At 48.5% G+C, this 18,882-nt stretch overlaps 1 protein-coding gene across 1 annotated transcript in view; it reads right to left on the minus strand.

Moving 5' to 3' along the window:
- FLT4 (fms-related tyrosine kinase 4) overlaps positions 1-18,882 on the minus strand; it is a 73,432-nt gene that overhangs the window by 31,858 nt on the left and 22,692 nt on the right. Inside the window, exon 3 of the mRNA XM_006898154.1 lies at positions 15,824-16,645. Within this exon, the coding sequence (XP_006898216.1) occupies positions 15,824-16,645 (822 nt within the window). The remainder of the gene's footprint in view (positions 1-15,823; positions 16,646-18,882) is intronic.

The following is an 18,882-nucleotide window of genomic DNA, read 5'->3' on the forward strand; positions in this document are numbered from 1 at the left end:
AAAACTAATAAAGTTATCCTAACTGGACAACAGGCAAGTCAAGGGCACCGAGTGGATGGTGGGTCTGCAGATAATGACAGGCCTGGCTTTGGACCTGTGGAAGGTGAAATAACTGTGTCAACAGATGGCTAGGTGGGCAGAGAGCCAAGCCTGATTTGCCAAATGGTCAAACTTGAAGCCATGAGGGGCAGATGAGGTTAGGGACAGGGGCAATCCCACTCTGTCCCCAGGACCCTGGACACAGAGCAGCAATTATACAACTAATGGGGATCACGGTACTGAGAGAAGGAAGGATCTCCTGGGGAGTCTGGGGCATCGCATCCATGCCCTCCTCTGGCTGCACGGCCTCCCGAAGCACACACCGGCAATGGTTAACTCTGCTTCCTGTGATAGCTCCCTCTGCTTCCAAGATAAAGTTCAAGTTTGTGAGCAGGACATGCCAGGACTCTCCTGTCTATCTAGCTTCATCTTCTGACACATCTCCAAAGACAAAAGACCTATGATAGATGTCCCAAGTGCCAAGGCTTTTTTTTCTGTCTTGAAATTTTTGCCCTTTCTTATCCTTGATCCACTGACCTCCCCTTTTAAACACGCCCTCCACACCCTGTGGAGCATCAGAGTTCAGCAAGTGCCAGCCTCCTCTTCCTCTGGACTCCTACTCATAGAAATTTGTTATTGTTGTGTACTGTTGAGTCTGAACTGACCCATTGCTGACCCTCTGGTGGGTTTTCAGAGGCAGTTAATTAAACGAGAGGAGATTGCCCATCCTTCCTCGGAGCAGCTGGTGGATTCAAACGGTGTGATTTCAGGACTGCAGTGCAGCTTCTTACCACGAGGTCAGCAGAGCTCCCTTGTTTGAAAGTAGGGATTGTATTGTATTCCTTTTTCTAAGATTAGAACAGAGGACATATGCACCCAAAATTTAGGATATGGATACAGAATGATTGTAAGGATGACCAATGGATAGAAAAGAGATGAATGACTGAGAATAATGTGAATGGGTGAGTGGCTAGAAAGAAGGACTGAAAAGAAGGATGGGTGAGTGAATGAATGGAAAGTTGGATGGTGGACAGAAGGGTGAGTGGATAGGTGGATGGATAAATGGAAGGGAGGAAGAAAGGACGGGATAATGGATGGATGGGCAGATGGATGGATGCGTGCATGTATAGATGGGGGAATGGATGGTGAAGTCATTATGCCACCAGAGGAAACATTCATATTACAGCACTGAACAGAAGCGTCATACTGCTTCTTACTGCTTACTCCATACATGCTGCATCTTAATCCTTTTACCCTTCTGTATAAACCCTTCATTTGCCACCCTGACTCATGGAAAGGTCCTCCTTTGCCTTCACTGACCTTCCACTGGGACTCCAGTGATCAGTAAACTTTGCAGTGCACTTCACATTCTTCTGTGAATGTTCCCTCTACTTCATGTCTCAACTGAAACGAAGTTTTCTCTTTGAGGACATCTTGCCCCAGGCAGTATTGCTCACAGAGGCTGGAGGAGGTGGAGTTGGAGGTTGCTCTTCTTCCCTAAGTAAACCTCTTTGAGATCCCTGCTCAAAAGCACCCTCTCCCCCTAAAGCTGTCAGTGTCCTCCTGTTCCCTTCCCCTCATTCTCTGATGACTCCGGGCTCTCCACCCAGCTAAGCCCTTCTCCGTGACCTCAACATCTACCTGGTAACAGAACAGCATCTGCGTCTCTAAGATTCTCAACGGCATCTCTTCCAAGATTTCCCTCCTACCTTTTTTAGCACTTCTGTGGGCAAAGCCTGGCTTGTTCATCACTGCAAATGGCACTGTCACTGAATCCCTGACCTCTTACATTCCCCTCCTCTCGTCCACCCCCTTCTCTCTTTACTCCGATGTCCTTGTTCCACCATCACTATGTTTTTCAACTTCACTCACAATTCCAGTCCAGGGACTCTACTGTTCTCTCACCATCCATCATGCCCTCCTGTTCCTTGATCCATTTATTTGCATCATTTCTTAGTGTCTTCACCTTCCATTCCTACCTTTCACATCATGTCCCCAGAGTATTTCACAAAACTCCTAGCTCCCATGCTGGCTGTTTTCCTTGTCTTTCATGTTTGCAGATCTTGGTGAGTACTCATTTCTGCCTGGCAATTACGGACGTTTACTCCTCCTTCACCTTTAAAGTAAAATCATCAGATGGATATACCTTCATCTTCCCATGTCCAGACCTCACAGCCACTGGCTGGGGTTTCTGTTCCACTACTCTCCTTTCCCCAGCCCTCCAGCATGTCTGCAGGCCCTCTATAGCACCTGGGAACCCATCTCTCTAGTCTCCTGAAAGTAATTCTATTCTCTTTGAATCTCCAATTTTTCTCTCCACAGATTTATCTCTCAGAAACAAAACAATTGTTTGATCTTATATCTCTTGCTTCCTTTCCTATTTCCTTTCATAGCAAAAGTTCTCAGAGCAGCTACTTACTAACCCCTTTCTTTTATGTTTGTTTGCTTGTCCATCAACAATTTGGAGGTCTTTTAACTGCAGATTTTCTGAGTATCTAACCTTTCACTGAGTCGTCAGTTAGGGTCCCCATGACCTCAGAGCTGCCCACCTAGGTTCACTATCTGCTCTCCTCCCCTTTCCGCTCCCCAGGGCAGACAGCAGAGCCCTCTGGCTGGCTGCTGAGATCTCACAGTCTCCTGTTCTGCTGCCTGACCCCTGCCTCACAGGACTCTCCTCCTCTTCTTGATCTCTACAGCCTTCTCTCCCTCTAAGCATCTCTCCAACACCTCTTAGTTGCCCTTCTCTAGTCCAGAACACTTAATTCCAGTTTGAAGTATTCTGCTACTCACTTGGCTTGGACACTCCACAGGCAGCTCAATTCCCAATACGAAATCTCAGACTCACATCCTCTCTATTCCAGCACTTTCTGTCTCTCCAAATCGAAGTAGGGAGTTTCTGTGGACACTGCTTTATCCTATCTACCCCATCTGTTGTTGCTGTTAGGTACTGCTGAGTCAAGTATGACTCCACGAACAACAGATCTGAACCCTGTCCTATCCTGTGCCATCCTCATCATCTCTGACACACTTGAGCACAACTGTTTCTGTCACTGTGTCAGTCTATCTCATTGGGACCTCTCCATAAAACCCAGCCAGACCTGACTGTTTCTCAGAGCCAGTCTTTTCTCTGTTGGAGGCGCCTGACAACTGCAATTGTCCCTAACAGTTTCCTGGTTCCACACTTGGTTTCTTTCAGTCCTTCTCCAACACACGTTTGAAAAAAAAAAATGGAATCATATAATTTTTGTGCTTAAAGCTAATCAAACACTTGACTGTGGGTTGGCTCCTTCTCACCCCTCCACACTCTCTCTGCCTATAACCATTATGCAGACTGTTCAGCTTCCTTTTGTAAGCTGTACATGGCTGGCTTCTTCTCACTTTCATCACTCAGCTTACATATAATCTCCTTGTCCTCTTACCGAACTTAAATATTGCCTTAGACTCCACTTCCTCCTGGTTGCTTACTTCCTCCTACTTAGCACAATTTATAATAATCTTATCTCTTTATTTGGGGTTTTTCTATTTTCTTCACTAGGCAGAACGTTTCAATGGGACAAGAATCATAGACTTATCATTTCTACTTCCTCTCTATGCCTAGCGCAGCATTTGAAACAGAGCAAATGCTCAGTAAATACCCACTGAATAAATGAAGAGATGAATGGATGATGGACTAGATGGAAGGACAGGTAGATAGAAGAGCAATAGGAAGATGGACAGAGAGGTGCATCAGAGGGTGACTATAGATGAATGGAAGGACAGATAAGCGGATGAGCAGATGGAAGGACCAATGAAACAAAGAATAGGTGGGTGGGCTAATAGACGGGTGAAAGGATGGGCAGACAGATGGACAGATGAAGGAAGGTGGATCGGTGCATGGATGGGTGCATGGATGAATGTATGCAGGTATTAATAGATGAACATACGGACAGGCAGGTGGGTGGGTGGATGGATGAATAGATGTATGGAGAGCTGTACAGATGAAAAGGCAGGCAGATGGAAGGATGAATAGATATATGGATGAATGGATGGATTAAAAGATGGGTGAAGAGCAGGACAGATGGAAGAACAGGGAGATGGATGGATGGAGAGCTGGACAGATGGAAGGACAGGCAGATGGAAGGATGAATAGATAGAGGGATGGATGGATGGATGGATAAAGAGATGGTCAGATGGAGGAACAAGCACATGGGAGGACAAATGAGTAGACAGATAAAGAGATGGACAGATGGAAGGACAAGGAGATGAATGGAGAGATGAATGAATCGATGGATGGCTGACCAGAAATCTTTCTTGGGGTTGGAACTGTGTCAGTTCCTGCCTTTCCTTTGGAAACGAGATTTTCCACTTCAAATGCCAGACTCTCTGATGACAGTGAGCCCTGAGCAGCATGTCCAGAGGTCTCATGGCAGTCCCAACCCCCACCTGCAGCCCAGGAGAAGGCGCATCCTTTCCTGCCTCACTGTTGTCTGTCTCCGCCTGTCCTTCCCTTCCCGCAGCAGGAAATTGTCATCCTGGCCTCTGCTGCACTCCCTTTGCCTTCCTGTTCCTGGCCCGGGAACTGGCTTCTTCCTTCCCCCACTGGCCTCAGCCCTGGACCCCAGGTCTGCGGCAGAGCAGTGAGCAGGCACCAGGCCGGCCGAGGTCAGCAAGGCCAGAGTGCACACCTCCTCTCCCCCATGCTGTCAGCAGACCCGGGACACCTTCTGGCCTTGGGCAGCAGGGACCCTGGTCTCAGCCACAGATGCTGACTGTGGGAGCAGCATGCAGGGATTCTGGAGCCTTCCTAAGGATAGTGTTGGAACCCCCTGAGGAGGATGGGCCAGGAAGGGTACCCCTGGGGCTATGCACCCATCAGAGAAGCTCCTTACAGCAGCCTGGGAGGGAAGGATTATGAGTGTAGTGAACAGATAATGAAAGTGAAGTTCTAGGCTTCACAACAGCAATGGGAGAAGAACTGTGCCAGAGTGCAGGCTCGTCCCAAGGCTGACCTCTGCCTCGAAAAAAAAAAACTCTCCAAATGCAAAACAACACCAACAAACATCCCTCAAACTTGATTTCAACTCATTGCAACCCTTCATCAGGTTTCCGAGGCTATGAATCACAACCGGAAGAGACTGCCCATCTTTCCCCATGAATCTGCTGACGGACCTGTACTTTGACCACTTAGACTCGAGATGCCCCCACTACACCTTACTTTTGTGCCCTGACGCTCCAGCTCTAGTCCCTTGTTGGCTGTAGGGAAATCAGCTGAGGCAACGCTGACTCCTGGCAACCGTCTATGTGTTAGAGCAGGACTGCGCTCTGCTGTCCTTTCAGTGACTGGATGGTGTGTGGACGCAGGTTACCAGCTCTTCCTCCTGAGGTGCTTCTGGGTGGATCCGAAGTACCAAACTTTAGGTTAGCAGCTGGGTATGTTAACCATTTGTTTCACCTAAGGCCTCATGCTTGTGGACAAATCCCTTTAAATCCAACAGTAGTTTTCTAAAGGAACTTTTCTGAGAAACTGAGGGAAAACACAATCAAACACAAGATCTGAGACAGACAATCCCAGAGTGTGGTCCTGGGGCACTTTATAAAGAATCTGCCTACTCCCTCCCTCCTAAAACTGCTTGTCTTTGTGCCATATGGACAGAACCTGGGGACACAGACATCAGTTTGAAAGGACTTTGGTCTCCCTTAGCATTGAACCTGGACCTGCCCTCCCGTGCAGAGGGATGGGGCTGGCTTGGTATACCTTTCTAGATGGATCACTGAGCCAATAGCGCATGACCAAGCTCAGGTGGGATGCAGAAGGGACAAGGAGCTGGCATGAAAGTCCGAGAAGTAAAACTGCAGCAGTTCCAAGCTAGATCTGGTGTGTCCTGCGGCTTCTCCACTCCCATCCTTGCATCTCTCTGACCCCTTCTCCCCTACCACCACCCTGAGTGCCAGCCTCCACTACTACCAGCAGCCACCTTTTTGGTCTCTAGGTGCGCTGCACCATTTATCCTTCAGCCTAGAGGGATGTTTTGACCTGATGACACTTCTGCTGCTCCCTGCGACCATCCAGAACGGAGTCTGGTGGCCAGGTGGGTAGGGAGTTGTGTTTTCAACTCAAAGACAGGCACCTTGAATCCATCAACTACACTGAGGAAGAAAGGTAGACAATCTCCTGCTGAGCGATTTACAGCCTCTGAAAACTTGCTAGAGGGTCAACACTGAGTCAGCTCTGAGGCTATGGTAGTGAGTGAGGGTGAGTGTAGCCATCTTGACTTAGGCACAACCTCAGCCTGGCCTCCAGGATGATGTCTATCTCTGCAGGTCTTGCCTGGACAACTGCTTCCTTTGCTTCAAGGCCACAGAAGACCATCTCTCCACTCAGCCCTGACTCACAGCATGGGGATTGTTGATATCATGAGGTGGCTACTGGGGCTGGAATGACATCAGTACAAGGTTGATGGCAAGGTCACCTATCTCCTCCAGGAAGCCCCCGACACTAGGGCAGAGACCACGACCTTATTGTGCTTCCTTGAGCCTGGCTTCTCCCTGCCCTCTCCCTGGGGTTGTCCACCAGTCTCCCCTGGGCACAAAGGACAGAGGCTGCCAGGGATCAGACCTGTGGCTGCAGATTGGATCTGGGTTGTGGGTGATCCTGGGGACAGATGGCTGAACTCAGGGCAGATTTGGCTCAGAGTTGCTCGTCCATTAGTCCTGGCACTGGGCAGGGTTGAGAAGTTCCTTCATTCTTGGGACCAGGCCTAGCTATAGAGCTGAGGAAGGACAAGGTTCTGTCCTGGAGTCCTATAGGCCATACCCTGCAGAGTAGCTTCTGAGTCTCCAGAAGTCCTGGGAAGTGATGGGGGATGTGCCCGCATCTAGAGTCAAAAGACTTCTAATCCTCCCACCCCTCACTGCTGACTGGGATGGGAACAGGTCCTCCGTGTCATGCTTGGATCCCTGGCTGGCTCTCTACTTTGCCCCTCAGTGGATGTCTGGCCTTGGACGAGTCACTTCTCTCCAAGCCCATTTTCTACTTTTAAAATGAGGAATTGTCCTCTATTGGAAATATCCCCTAAAGAAACCATAACTGCCACCCAGGCATATATATGTACACCCATGTTTATTGCAGCTTTGTTCAAAATAGCAAAGAATTGGAAACAACCTAAGTGCCCATCAACAAGCGAATGGATAAAGAAGTTCTGATATTCACACAACTGAATACTACACTGCATTGGAAAACAAAGAACTCATGCAATATTATTCAAAGTGGGTGACCCTGGAGGACATTATGCTGAGTGAAATATCTCAGTCACAAAAGGACAAATACTGCTTAGTGCCACTGTTGTAGAATGAGACTGACATCAGGGTTGGGGTAAGACTGAGAAAAATTGGATAAATTATGTATACTGCATTGAAACAGATGAGGGAGAGAACAGTTTAAAAGCAATATATGATTGGATATTATGGTTATGACAAGAGTCCAGAATGAAGGTTGCATAGTGGAGTATACTTGGGGTGGGGGGGGGGGATTGTATACCAGTGAAGGAATTTTTCTTTTACTTTTTAAAGAGAAGAGTGAAAGTGCAACAATGAATGAATGAAAATCCAAAGGCTCTGTAAATTTTCATTGAAATTAATAATAAATTAAAAACAACAATAACACAGCAAAACCCTAGAAACTGCATAGGAGAAAGATGAACAATCACCTCCCATGTGACTTACAGCTGGCTGAAAACCCACCTGAGGGTCAGCTATGAGTTAATTCCAACTCAGTGGCAATGAGTTTGAGTCTGAGTATTGTGTGAGTAATGCGAATAATATATATGAAGGGAGTTAGGTGGCCTAGTGACAAGAAGCTGTGCTGCAATCCTGAAGGCAAGGGGTGCGAACCCACCAGCTGCTCCACAGAAGGCTGAACAATCTCCTCCCGTGTGATTAACTGCCTCCGAAAACCCACTAGAGGGTCAGCTATGGGTTGGTTCTGACTCAGCGGTAACATATGAGGAACTAATGCTCTTGGGACGCTTGGGACCTAGTGGTAAGTAACTGTGATGCCAACTCAGAGGGAAGTGGTTTGACTCCACCAGCTTCTCTGTGGAAGAAAAATGGACAGTCAACTCCCATGGGATTTACTGCCTCTGAAAACCTGCTGGAGGGTCAGCTATGAGTTGGATCTGGCTCAACCGTACACAAGAACAACAATGCTCAAGGATATCAAGAAACTTGCCGAAATCTCTTTAACTATTAAGTGGCAGAGTTGCTGTTTGTGCAAAGATCAATGTGTTTATTTTTCATGTTTCATGGAGTTTATAAAAATTGCGAGACATTCCTACTAAGTCTTTCAATTTGTAATTTCTCCACTCAACTTGAAGCACAATCTTTGCCAATAAATATATTTCTAAACTGAAAAAAGGAAAATACTAAAAACAAAAAGACAAACAAAAAACCAGAGAAGAGTGAACTTGGTGGGGGGAGAGGTGGGCAGGGAGAAAAATGCAACAATGAATGAATGGAAATCCAAAATCTTTGTAAACATTCATTAAAATTAATAAAATTAAATTTTTAAAAAATGAGGAATCATTTGGGGATAACTGGGAACTACAAAGAGTGTAATACCACAATAAGAACCACCATAAGAGTTAAACCTCCACTGGTGCACACCACTTCCATTGGTGTTATCTACCTCATAAAGTCCTTCCCATGTCAGCTGTTGAACCTCACTGCAATCCCACGTTGACAGTATGGAGGCAGGAATTAGAAAGAGCTTCACCGGTAGGGACAAGTGGTGTACATGTAGGCACAAATGGATCTTGTAGATAGAATAGGAATTTTCTGGGCCAAGGGTAGAGTTATGGTCTTGTAAAGGCCAGAGGTGCAGGTGATTTGGGCCATCAGGTAGAGGAAACAGATGAAATAGGGTGATGAGGCCAATGAAAAGGGCCAAGGGCCTCAGGCCCAGCTAAGGCTCTGGGTTTTTCATCTGGAGCTGTCCTGCTCACTGGATACACTTTGGATGGTGGTACATCCCAGAACTTCACCCACCACGTCTGTATCCATAGCTCTGCCACTTCCCCTGCCAGCTCTCCTGGGTTTCAGCCCTGGAAACCCTCACTTTCCAGATGTCTCTAGCCCTCAAATCCAACATGTTCCAGACTACATCCATCAATGAACTGGTCAACCTGAAACCAGAGGCCACATCACCATTCACTTGTCCAATGTTGTTGTTGTTAGGTGTCTTGGAGTGAGTCAATCATGACTCTTAGTTGTTATGTTAGGTGAGTTGAGTATGACCCACAGTGACCCTATGAACAACAGATCTGAACCCTGTCTTATCCTGCACCATTCTCACACTTCCTGACAGACAAGAGCCCATTGCAGCAGTCACTGTGGTGTCAATCCACCTGGTTGAGGGTCTTCCTCTTCTTCTCTGACCCTCCACCTTTCTGAGCATCATATCCTTCTTCATGGAACAGCCCCTCCTAGCAATAGGCCCAAAGTATATGAGGCAAAGCCTCAACATCTTTGTCTCTAAAGAGCAGTATGACTGCACCCTCTCCAAGGCATATCTGTTTCTTCTCCTGGCCATCCATGGCATGTTCAAGGCTCTTCTCCAACACCACAGCCCAAAGGCATCAATTCTTCTGTCATTCTTATTCATTGTCCAGTTCTCAGATGCATAGCAAGTAGTCAAAAAGATCATGGTCTGAATCAGGTGCACCTGAATCAGACTCATTGAGACCCTATGAATAAATGAATGGAACCTTGCCCTCTCTGGTGTCATCCCCATGATCTAACAAGTAAGTACTAAAAAACATATATTATTCAGTGTTGGCAAAGATGTTGGGAAATAAGCACTCACACATAATAAAAGTGGTGTGCATACACTTTGACACCCAAATTCTGTTTATACCAATACATCTTTTCTTAACCATAACAGTAAACACACTTCCTGTTATGACAGCACAGGCTTTTGCTGTTGTACATGCATCATCACTTTCTGTGAGATAAGTGTTATTGTTATCATATTACAGATTAAGAATCAAAGGTACACAGTGATTACAATTCCAAAACTCTTCTCACTCACCCACCACTGACTCTCCTCACAGCAACCCTCCCTGGCATCTCGGAGGCTGTGAACTGCAACATGGAGAGACTGTCCATCTTTCTCTCTCAGAGGTGCTGGTGAATTCAGTGTCAGACTGTGAGCCTTTGGGTTAGCTGTGTAACTTGCATGGAATATGCCACCAGAGTCCTCTACTCTATCCCCTAGTCTGAGGTTATCGTTGGTGCTTTAGTGGTACACACTTTGCTTCCCATGCATGAGACTTGAGTTTCATTTCTGGCCAATACACCTCAGGCGCAGTGATCTCTCTTATGCCAGTGGAGACCTGCATGTTGCTACGATGCTTAACAGTTTCCAACAGAGCTTCTAAGCCAAGACAGATTAGGGCAAAGGCTTGGTAATCTACTTCTAAAAATCAGCCAGTGAAAACCCTAAGGATCACAAGGTCCAGTCTGTAACTGCTAACAGGGATGGTGCAGCACCAGGCAGCATTTCATGTCACTGTATACGTTGTTGCCCTGAGTTGTGAGTGACTCGTAGCAACTAAAAACAATTAATCTATACACATCTGCATTGTTAGCATCTTCACTATCTTTGAAATTCAAAGACCTTAAAATAATCTTAATCTCTTTTCTACCAATCCTGGGAAAATGGCTTCTCCTATTCCTAGATCCATCATCCCCGCAGTGGTCACCCCACCAGACACTCCTAGCTCCAATCACTCCAATAGCCAACTGGTCAGCAAGGCACAGACCTGGCATCAATGACAGAGTGACAGGTGGCACCAAGATCCCTGCCCCGCTTTTCTCCCTACTATACAGTATCTTCCTGATCTTGACAAAGCACTTTGCACATACACCTTTCAGACATTTTTCACGGGACATCTTTTGACTAGAAAGCCACTTCTCATCATTCTGAGCCTGTCCACCCACTCTCCAACCTGCCTTTCGTCCTTAATGACTAGTCAGCCCTCACCTTGGATCCCCAAGTCAGTCATTTACCTAACTCCTGGGTCTCCTCACTGATCATCCTCGGAAATCAGGTGACTAAAGCCCCCGATCTAAAGCCATTCCCTGACTTCTGCTGCTCATGAGTGCAACCTGAGACCTCATAACTTGGGCCAGCCCCCCCCATACACACACACACACACACACACACACACACACACACACACACACCCTTGCCTGTGCCCTCATATCCACCACATTTAGAGCTTTTACTCACGTTACACCTTGCATCTGGAACACTCTTCCAGTTGGCAGATTCCGTCCCCACTTAATGTTTTAACTCCAATGTCACCTCCCAATTTTGCAAGTATTCCTTTCAGGGGCTCCTCTGCCCTTTGCTGCACCTCCAGGGCAGCAGGTGGGTGTAGTCCATAGAGAACTGCAATGCTTAACCCAAAGACTGGTGGCTCTGCAGGAGGAAGAGGGGCAGTCTCCTTCTGTGTGATTCACATCCTCAAAAACCCAAATAGAGGGTTGTGGATGGGTCAGTTCAACACTCAACAGCAATAAGTATGTGTGTGTGCACACTTTGCTACTCAGCACAATCAAATCTGCATTTGGTAGAATTTACTATTTTGGGTTGGGTGAGGATAAATATTTCCCCTACCCTTAACTCTCAGTGTTGGATTTTATGCACCCAAGGGAGTAATAAAGTGGGAGTCCCCTTGCACCCTGGTAAACTCCCTTTAAAGTAGGAGCAGCACCCTTTTGAAGGTCATTTAGAAAGGTCATGAGGTTGGGGCTTAGTGTGAACTCACTCTGGGTGGACTTGGGGAAGGGATGGGTACACCTGAACTTCAGCAAGAAGAGGCCATTACCTGCCCAAGAAGCTGATGCTTTATCTTTGTGAGGGGCCAGGTGCAGGGGTGAGGAATGGAGGGAAAGTGTGGGGAAAAGTGGAGGGAATGAAAGCTTACACCTGTGTTTTAAATAACTGGCTGTGGAAGGTGACCCTCGGGGCAGCATCAAGGCAGATTTTGGTGAGGACACTGGCAGAGGGAACAGGGTGAGGCTGAGCGTGGGCCGCCAGGGATCTAAGGAGTTTGGGGGTGCGGTGGAGGAGGGCGGGGCTCGGGGCAGATGCTGAGCCTGACACCGTCGCCAGTGCAGCCAGCTGTAGGGGGGGCCGTCGCTGGGGGGTCAGGGCTCCGCTGCACCGACCGGCTGGGTAAGGGGCGGTGTTATCAGACAGCCCAGCTGGCTCAGAGGTGGCCTCCAGCGCTGCTAAATCGGGGCCACTGGCTCCTGCCTCAGGAAGAGGGAAACGCAGGCAGGATGTCCTCTCCTGTTGCCGACAAGTCTTTTCCCATGAACCCCTGCTGACCTCGACAGCCACGTGGCGGGGCTCCCCCACTCGCCACCCCAAGATGCATCTGCTCACTGGGCCACCCACACCTTCTGCCGGGGCGCTAGGGCAGGGGCGCGTGGGGCGCAGGTGCCCGTGCGTGGGGGCGGATCTGCTGTCCATCCTGTCTCCCTAGGCCAGTGCACCCAGAACGTCTGCTGCGACGAATGACCGCACCTTCCTGATCCCAGACTTTAACCCTCCACATGACCGGAAAACAAAAAAAACGAGATCCCAGAGGAAGCCAGTGTCTGAAAAGGTTCGAAACGTAGGAATCCCTGGCTACAGCTGGGGACCTGTTGTTAGCGTCTAGTTCACTGGTTGATTCAGGAATGAGAGGGAGGGAGTCTCCTGACTTCTCTCTGGAGGAGCATCTCAGAGGGCGACACGCTTTGCTTGCTGGAGAGGAATCTGCCATGCGTACGTTCAAATGACAGCAAAAGAGTAAACTAAAGATGGAGAACTTTCCCTCCTGACTAACAGCTCACCAGCTTTCCTTGGATCCTCAGATTTATTGGGACTTGAGGCATTTAGACCCTCTTTTGGTGGTTTGAGCTCTAGTGACTTAGAGGTAAGGAATTGCACTGCCAATGCAAAGGTACACAGCTAGAATTCACCAGTTGCTCCAGAGCAGAAAGATGGGCAGTCTACTCCAGTGCGGATTTCCTGAAAATGAACCGGAGGGTCAGCTATGGGGTGCTTTTCCCTCCCCACCTCCCACTGGCTTAGTGGTAAGGAGCTGGGCTGCCAACCCAAAGGCATGGGGTTTGAATCCATCAGCTGATCCATGGGAGAAATATGGGCATTCTCCTTCCGTGAGATTTATGGTCTCTGAAAATTCTCTGGAAGGTCAGCTATGACTCAGTTCTGACTCGAAAGTACATAACAACAGCAGCTGCTCCATTACACTCTATCGCTCCCAACTTTCTTCCTTGTTTATCTGGCATTGTTGCATCAACTGGAGGCTCTAGAAAGTTCTGCTGGAGCCCAGTGGACCTGCCTCCCCAGTGGACCTCCTCACATTTGCTTCTGCCGTGGTTCAGTCTGCTGCTTCAACTTCCCATTTCTCCCCAGCCCTATGCTTAATTTATCCACAGTTATTACTACTTCCACTCCTGGCATCTCTCATTTCTCTTGGGTCCATCCACTTTCACTCACTTCATGACCTTTCTGGCTCAAGTCTTACTTGACTCATCTGATCTTAACTCAAGGAATCTGACCAGATGGCTGCCTTGCTCAGAACTCACCCTTAAGCTACAGGTTCCTGCCATCCTCTCCTGCCTTGTAATTCCCTCACCTCTTCCCATCCCACACCTCTGCTCCAGGCTCCAGCCACATATGTCTTGCTACATACACCATCGGGCCTTTGAGGGGTTCCCCGCCTTGCCTGGCGTGCCCATCCCTTGAATTCTGCAGATGAGCTCAAAGAGCATCCCTCCAGGAAGCCCTTTGCTGGAAGTGACACTTCCTTCCAGTGCAGCCCACAACCACCATCTGCACCTCACTAGAGTTACTGAGCATTTTTGCCCGTGGGCTACAGATGTCTGTGTCCCTGCCAATCTAGCACTCAGGAAACCCCCAAAGGACAGGGTCATCCTCACACTAGCCACACCCTGGTCCAGCCTGGGTCACACCCTTCTTCCGTGAATTCCTCAGGCTGACACCCTCTGCATCCTCCAGTCACACTCAGTGCAGCACCCTGCTTCACTACCCTCAGCCCTTCACATTGCTGCTACCCACTTAGTTGATTCAAATCCAGTGGCCACTTGCTCCTATCCTCACTCTGCTTGACTCCTTCAGTACCCGTCACTGCTGTACTTCCAGCTCAGTGGCTGCTCGGCTCCATGGCATCACTACTTAGGCCTCTTCTGCATTTCTCAGGATGAATATTTCCTCCCTGTCTCCTTGTCCCAGTCAGTGTCCTATCCTGGACCCTTTACTCTGCTTCTAGTCTGGTCTCCCGTTTAGTCTTTTTCTTTAGCTTCAACTGCCTCAACCTCTGTTCAAAGTTGAGGTCTCCTACCCTTACTTCTGCAGTCCCACCAGGACTCTGTTCACCCCTGTTCCCCCACATTCAGTCACTCAACAAACATACTGAGCATTTATGAGAGCCTGGGTCTAGTCTTTGTACAGGGGAGAAGGTACAGGGCCCAGGGCAGCTTGATAGCATCAGAGGCTACAGGTGCCCTCCTCGCTCCTCTCCTTAGCTTCCCCTCCACCTCTCTTGTCCTCAGCCACTCAGCTGGTAAAGGCATAAGTGGTAACAGAAAGGAGAACTCTCTTTCCCTGCAACCTGAGGACTTTGGGCAAGTTTCATAATGTCCTTTGTCTGAGCTTCACCATCTGTAAAATGACTGTGAGGATTAAAAGTAATGAAGGACAAACAACAAACAAACCCATTGCTGTAGATGGATTCTAAACCATAGCAATCCTATAGGACAGAGTGGAACTGCCTCATAGGGTTTCGAAGCCTGTAAGTCATTACAGAAGTAGACTGCCACATCTTTGTCTTACTGGGATGTGGATTCCAACTGATAACATTTCGGTCAGCAGTACCAGGGTTCTCTGAAGCACGCAAAAACTGATGTTCACAGGTATTTTAGTTGTGGGTTGTGGCTTTAGTGGTAAGGAGCTGCACTGCAATCCTAAAGGCTCATTGTTCAAATCCACCAGCTGTTCTGCAAGAGAAGGATGGGCACTCTGCTTCTATGCAATATACTGCCTCTGAAAACCCGCTGCAGAGTCAGCTGAGTTGGTTCTGACTCAATGGCATACAACAACAAGAAGAATCATTTATTACTAAAGCAAACTTTCTGTATCTCCCATACACTTCTCCAAATGCCAGGGTCCTTTCTCCATTTCTTGATTACCAGGGATCACCAGATTCTTGGAGGACTTCAACCCCCTGGCATCTCCTGTGCTATAGCATTTTATATTCTACTCCCTCCCTCATGCTTCACCTTCCTCTTCTTTAGTTCCTCGCGCATCAGCAACCTCTGGTTTGATTTTTTATCAAGCCAGAGCCAAGTTAAGAAACACATCGCTGCCCTTGCCTCTTCTGTGCGTAAAACTTTCGTGGCGCCCTGTGCATTAAGGCCCAGGTTCCTCGCTGCTAACCCCTTCAATCCAAGGAGCCACTTTGCCTCTTCTGAGACCTTGACCCTGCCGCAAATCCCAGTTAACACCTGCTCGCTCTGCACCCAGCGGCGCGCCAGTCTCTTCCAGAGTCTCCCTAGTTCCAAGCCTTGGGGGGTGGGGAGGGGAAGGGAAACTCCGGAGCAGATTTTAAACACAGACAGTCGGGGTCGGGAAGTGCGCACCCAGCTCTGGGGCCTGGCCAGAATTGGCGCCTCCGCGTCCAGGGAACAATCTCAGTGCCGGTGGGTCTACAAGGCCAGTGGTGTGGGGCGGGGATTCCCGGAGGAACCAAGCTAGGAGATGAGGGATCCAGGCTGAAGGTAACAACGATAAGGGGCCTGGCCCGCAGGGATCCACAGGCCGAGGTGGTCAGAAAGCCCGACAGCGATCTCCGCACGCCGGAGCAGCCCCGCTGCCTGTCCCTGACCCGGCTGCAGTCCCGCCCGTCTTTCCTCATCCTGGCCGCCCGGGAGCCCGGACTCCTGCGCTCCGTCCACTTTGCGTACCCCCGCCCTGCCTCCTCCAGTGTCCCAGGCTTGCAGCCAACCGTGTGTCCCCCCGACTTCCACAAAACTCCTCGGGGATCCCTCCCTGCCAGTTCTGTTCCCCTCCCGAGTCCGTCGAGGCGGCCCCACCACTCGCTCCAGCCGGGACGGCTCCCTCGCCTCCACCGCTCGTCTTGCACTCCGGAGCGGGCGGAGGTCTCTGCGCTCACCTTGCAGGAGTCCGAGGCAGAGCCAGAGGCGCAGGCAAAGCGCGGTGCCCCACTGCATCTCCGGCCGCTGCGACGCGGGTCCGACGGGCCGGGGCTCCGGGCTCCGAGTGCGGGCACCCGCCGGGCAAGGGCCAGGGCGGGGCGCGTGGCGGGCGGGGGCTGGGGGCGCCGGGGCGGAGCCGACGGAGGAGCCCTCGGGGCGGGGCCCGGGGGCGGGGCCGGGGGCTGCTGACCACTCCCCGCATCTCTCAGAGCGTTCAAGTGGGAAGTGGGGGCTCGGCAATCTCGTGTGATGCCATGCGGGGCAATCCTTTCCAGACCGTGGCGCCCACCCTCAGTCTCTCCTAGGACGGTCCTGTCTGAGAGCACAGGTAAGGACAAAGTTCGCTGTGCACCCGAAAGACAGGGGACCCGGCAGTCAGGGACGGGCAAAATGTGGTTGGCACGTTACAATTACTTAAAATTATAATAATACAATTTCTCTTAAGCAATAAATAATACCTTTAGATCAAGCAAAAGGCATAAATGCAACTTTAAACTAGAGCAGTAGTGTCAAATCTTTGAAAGCATGAAGCAAGCTTCGTTATCGTTGATGCCAAAAGAGACAGTGCCTTTGACTTGGGCGTCCTGATTAAGTAGCCCCCAACCTGAAAGCCTGGCCTCCCTTTTAGATCTCTCCAACTATTTTCCCCCTTTTGTGCTCATCCATGTTGTTGTTGTTATATGCCTGTGACTTATGGCGACTCTATGTACAACAGCTCTGAAGTCTGAGCCAGTCTCACTGACGCCAACCCATCTAAATCCATTGCTCAGTTGCCATGTCAATCCATTTCATCCAGTGTCTTCCTCTTGCATTATCCTTCCACCCTTCCAAGCATGATGTCCTTCTCAAAGGATGGTCCCTCTTGGCCACATGCTCAAGTATGTGCCTTTAAAATACTAGTGCCTAAGAAAAACTTGGTTTCACCCTCTTCAACACAGACTTGTTTTCTTGGCAGTCCATGGCATGTTCAAGATTCTTCTCCAGCATCACAACTCAAAGGCATCAATTATTCTGTCATCCTTAGTCATTGCCCAGCTCTCTGATACATAGCCAGTAATTGTGAAGACCATGACCTGGATCAGGTACACCTTAGTCTCTAGACTGACATCTTTGCTCTTCAGCACTCTGGAGAGACACCTAATAGCAGATTTCCACAATGCAAGTCTTCTTTTAATTGCCTCACTCCTGGGGCCAAGAGTGTTGATTGTGGAGCCGAGCAAGCTGAAATTGTTAATAACCTCAATCTCTTCTCAATCACTGCTGCCAGTTGGCCCAGTGGTGAGAATCTTTGTCTTCCTGATGTTTAGCTTCAATCCATATTGAAGACTATAGTCGTTGACTTTCTGCAGCAAGTGCTTCAGGTCCTCCTCAGTTTCAGCAAGCACGTTTGTCATCTGTATAACACAGGTTGTTGAGTCTTCCTCCAATCCTGATGCTCATGCATTAAACATCCTTTAATCGGGTGACCCTTTCTGACTTGAAAACAGTCACATAAGATTCTTTGCTCTTTTCAGTTCTGTTATTAAATTTTCCTACATTGAAGTGAATCATGTGAGAATGTTTATTGTAACATCCCTCTTCTGCTTTAGATTTACTTTGTTCACATTTTCTGTAACGACTGCCTCTCCCCACCAAAGTCCACTTGTCTTGTTGAAAACCAGGAGTGTGGTAGCCATTACTGTCTCTCTCAAGTCCATGAATTGAATTGAATATATTAGTAATGTAGGGAGCTCTGGTAGTCTAGTGGTAAGGAGTTGGGCTGCCCACTCAAAGGTGTGGACTACAAATCCACCAGCTGCTTCTGGGAGAAAGGTGGGCAGTGTCTTCCCATGCAATTTACTCTCTCTGAAAACCCAGTTTCCAATAGCCTTGAATGAGAGACACTATCATGTTTTAGTCTGCAAGAAGCCGTGCCAGACTCATCCAAAGGCTCATCTTTCTCATGGTTAAAACTCATCTGCAGTGCTACGTAAGAAACATGAGGACTCTCCTCCCTTGCCATTAACAGCCTCAGAAACTTAGTGGAAGGTCAGCCATGGGTCACTTCTGGCTCAAGTAATTGAATTTGGATGTTTTTGAACCTAAAATGAAGAAATGATGAAGTAAGAGAAGTGAACAGATTTCAAAGAGCAGCTTAAGAAGACATGTTGGTGCTGATTGCCGCTGAGTCGAGCACGACTCATAGCAACCCTCTGAACAAAAGACCTGAATCCTGTTCTATGACTATCATTGTTTCTCAATGTTCATAGAGTTTCCAGAGGCATATTGTTTAGGATGTGGGTGCCACTCCTGCTTCCAATGAAAAGACATAACATAATATTATAACGAAATGTCAAAGATCTGGAGTCAGAAAAACTGAAGAGGAACACACTTGACATTCCTCAAACTGAAAGAGCTGAAGGGGAAAAACCCTCATGCATCAAGTTGCAATTAATAAAGCAAATATTAAATATTGAACATGAGCAAATATGGTAAAATAATGTATGCTGGAGGAAGCATCAAAAAAAGATGGGAGGAATACATAGTCACTGTATCAAAAATAATTGGCCCATG

The sequence above is a fragment of the Elephantulus edwardii genome, unplaced genomic scaffold (assembly GCF_000299155.1).
Source record: "Elephantulus edwardii isolate Elephantulus edwardi_28Jun2011 unplaced genomic scaffold, EleEdw1.0 scaffold00221, whole genome shotgun sequence".
NCBI classification, from domain to species: Eukaryota; Metazoa; Chordata; class Mammalia; order Macroscelidea; family Macroscelididae; genus Elephantulus; species Elephantulus edwardii.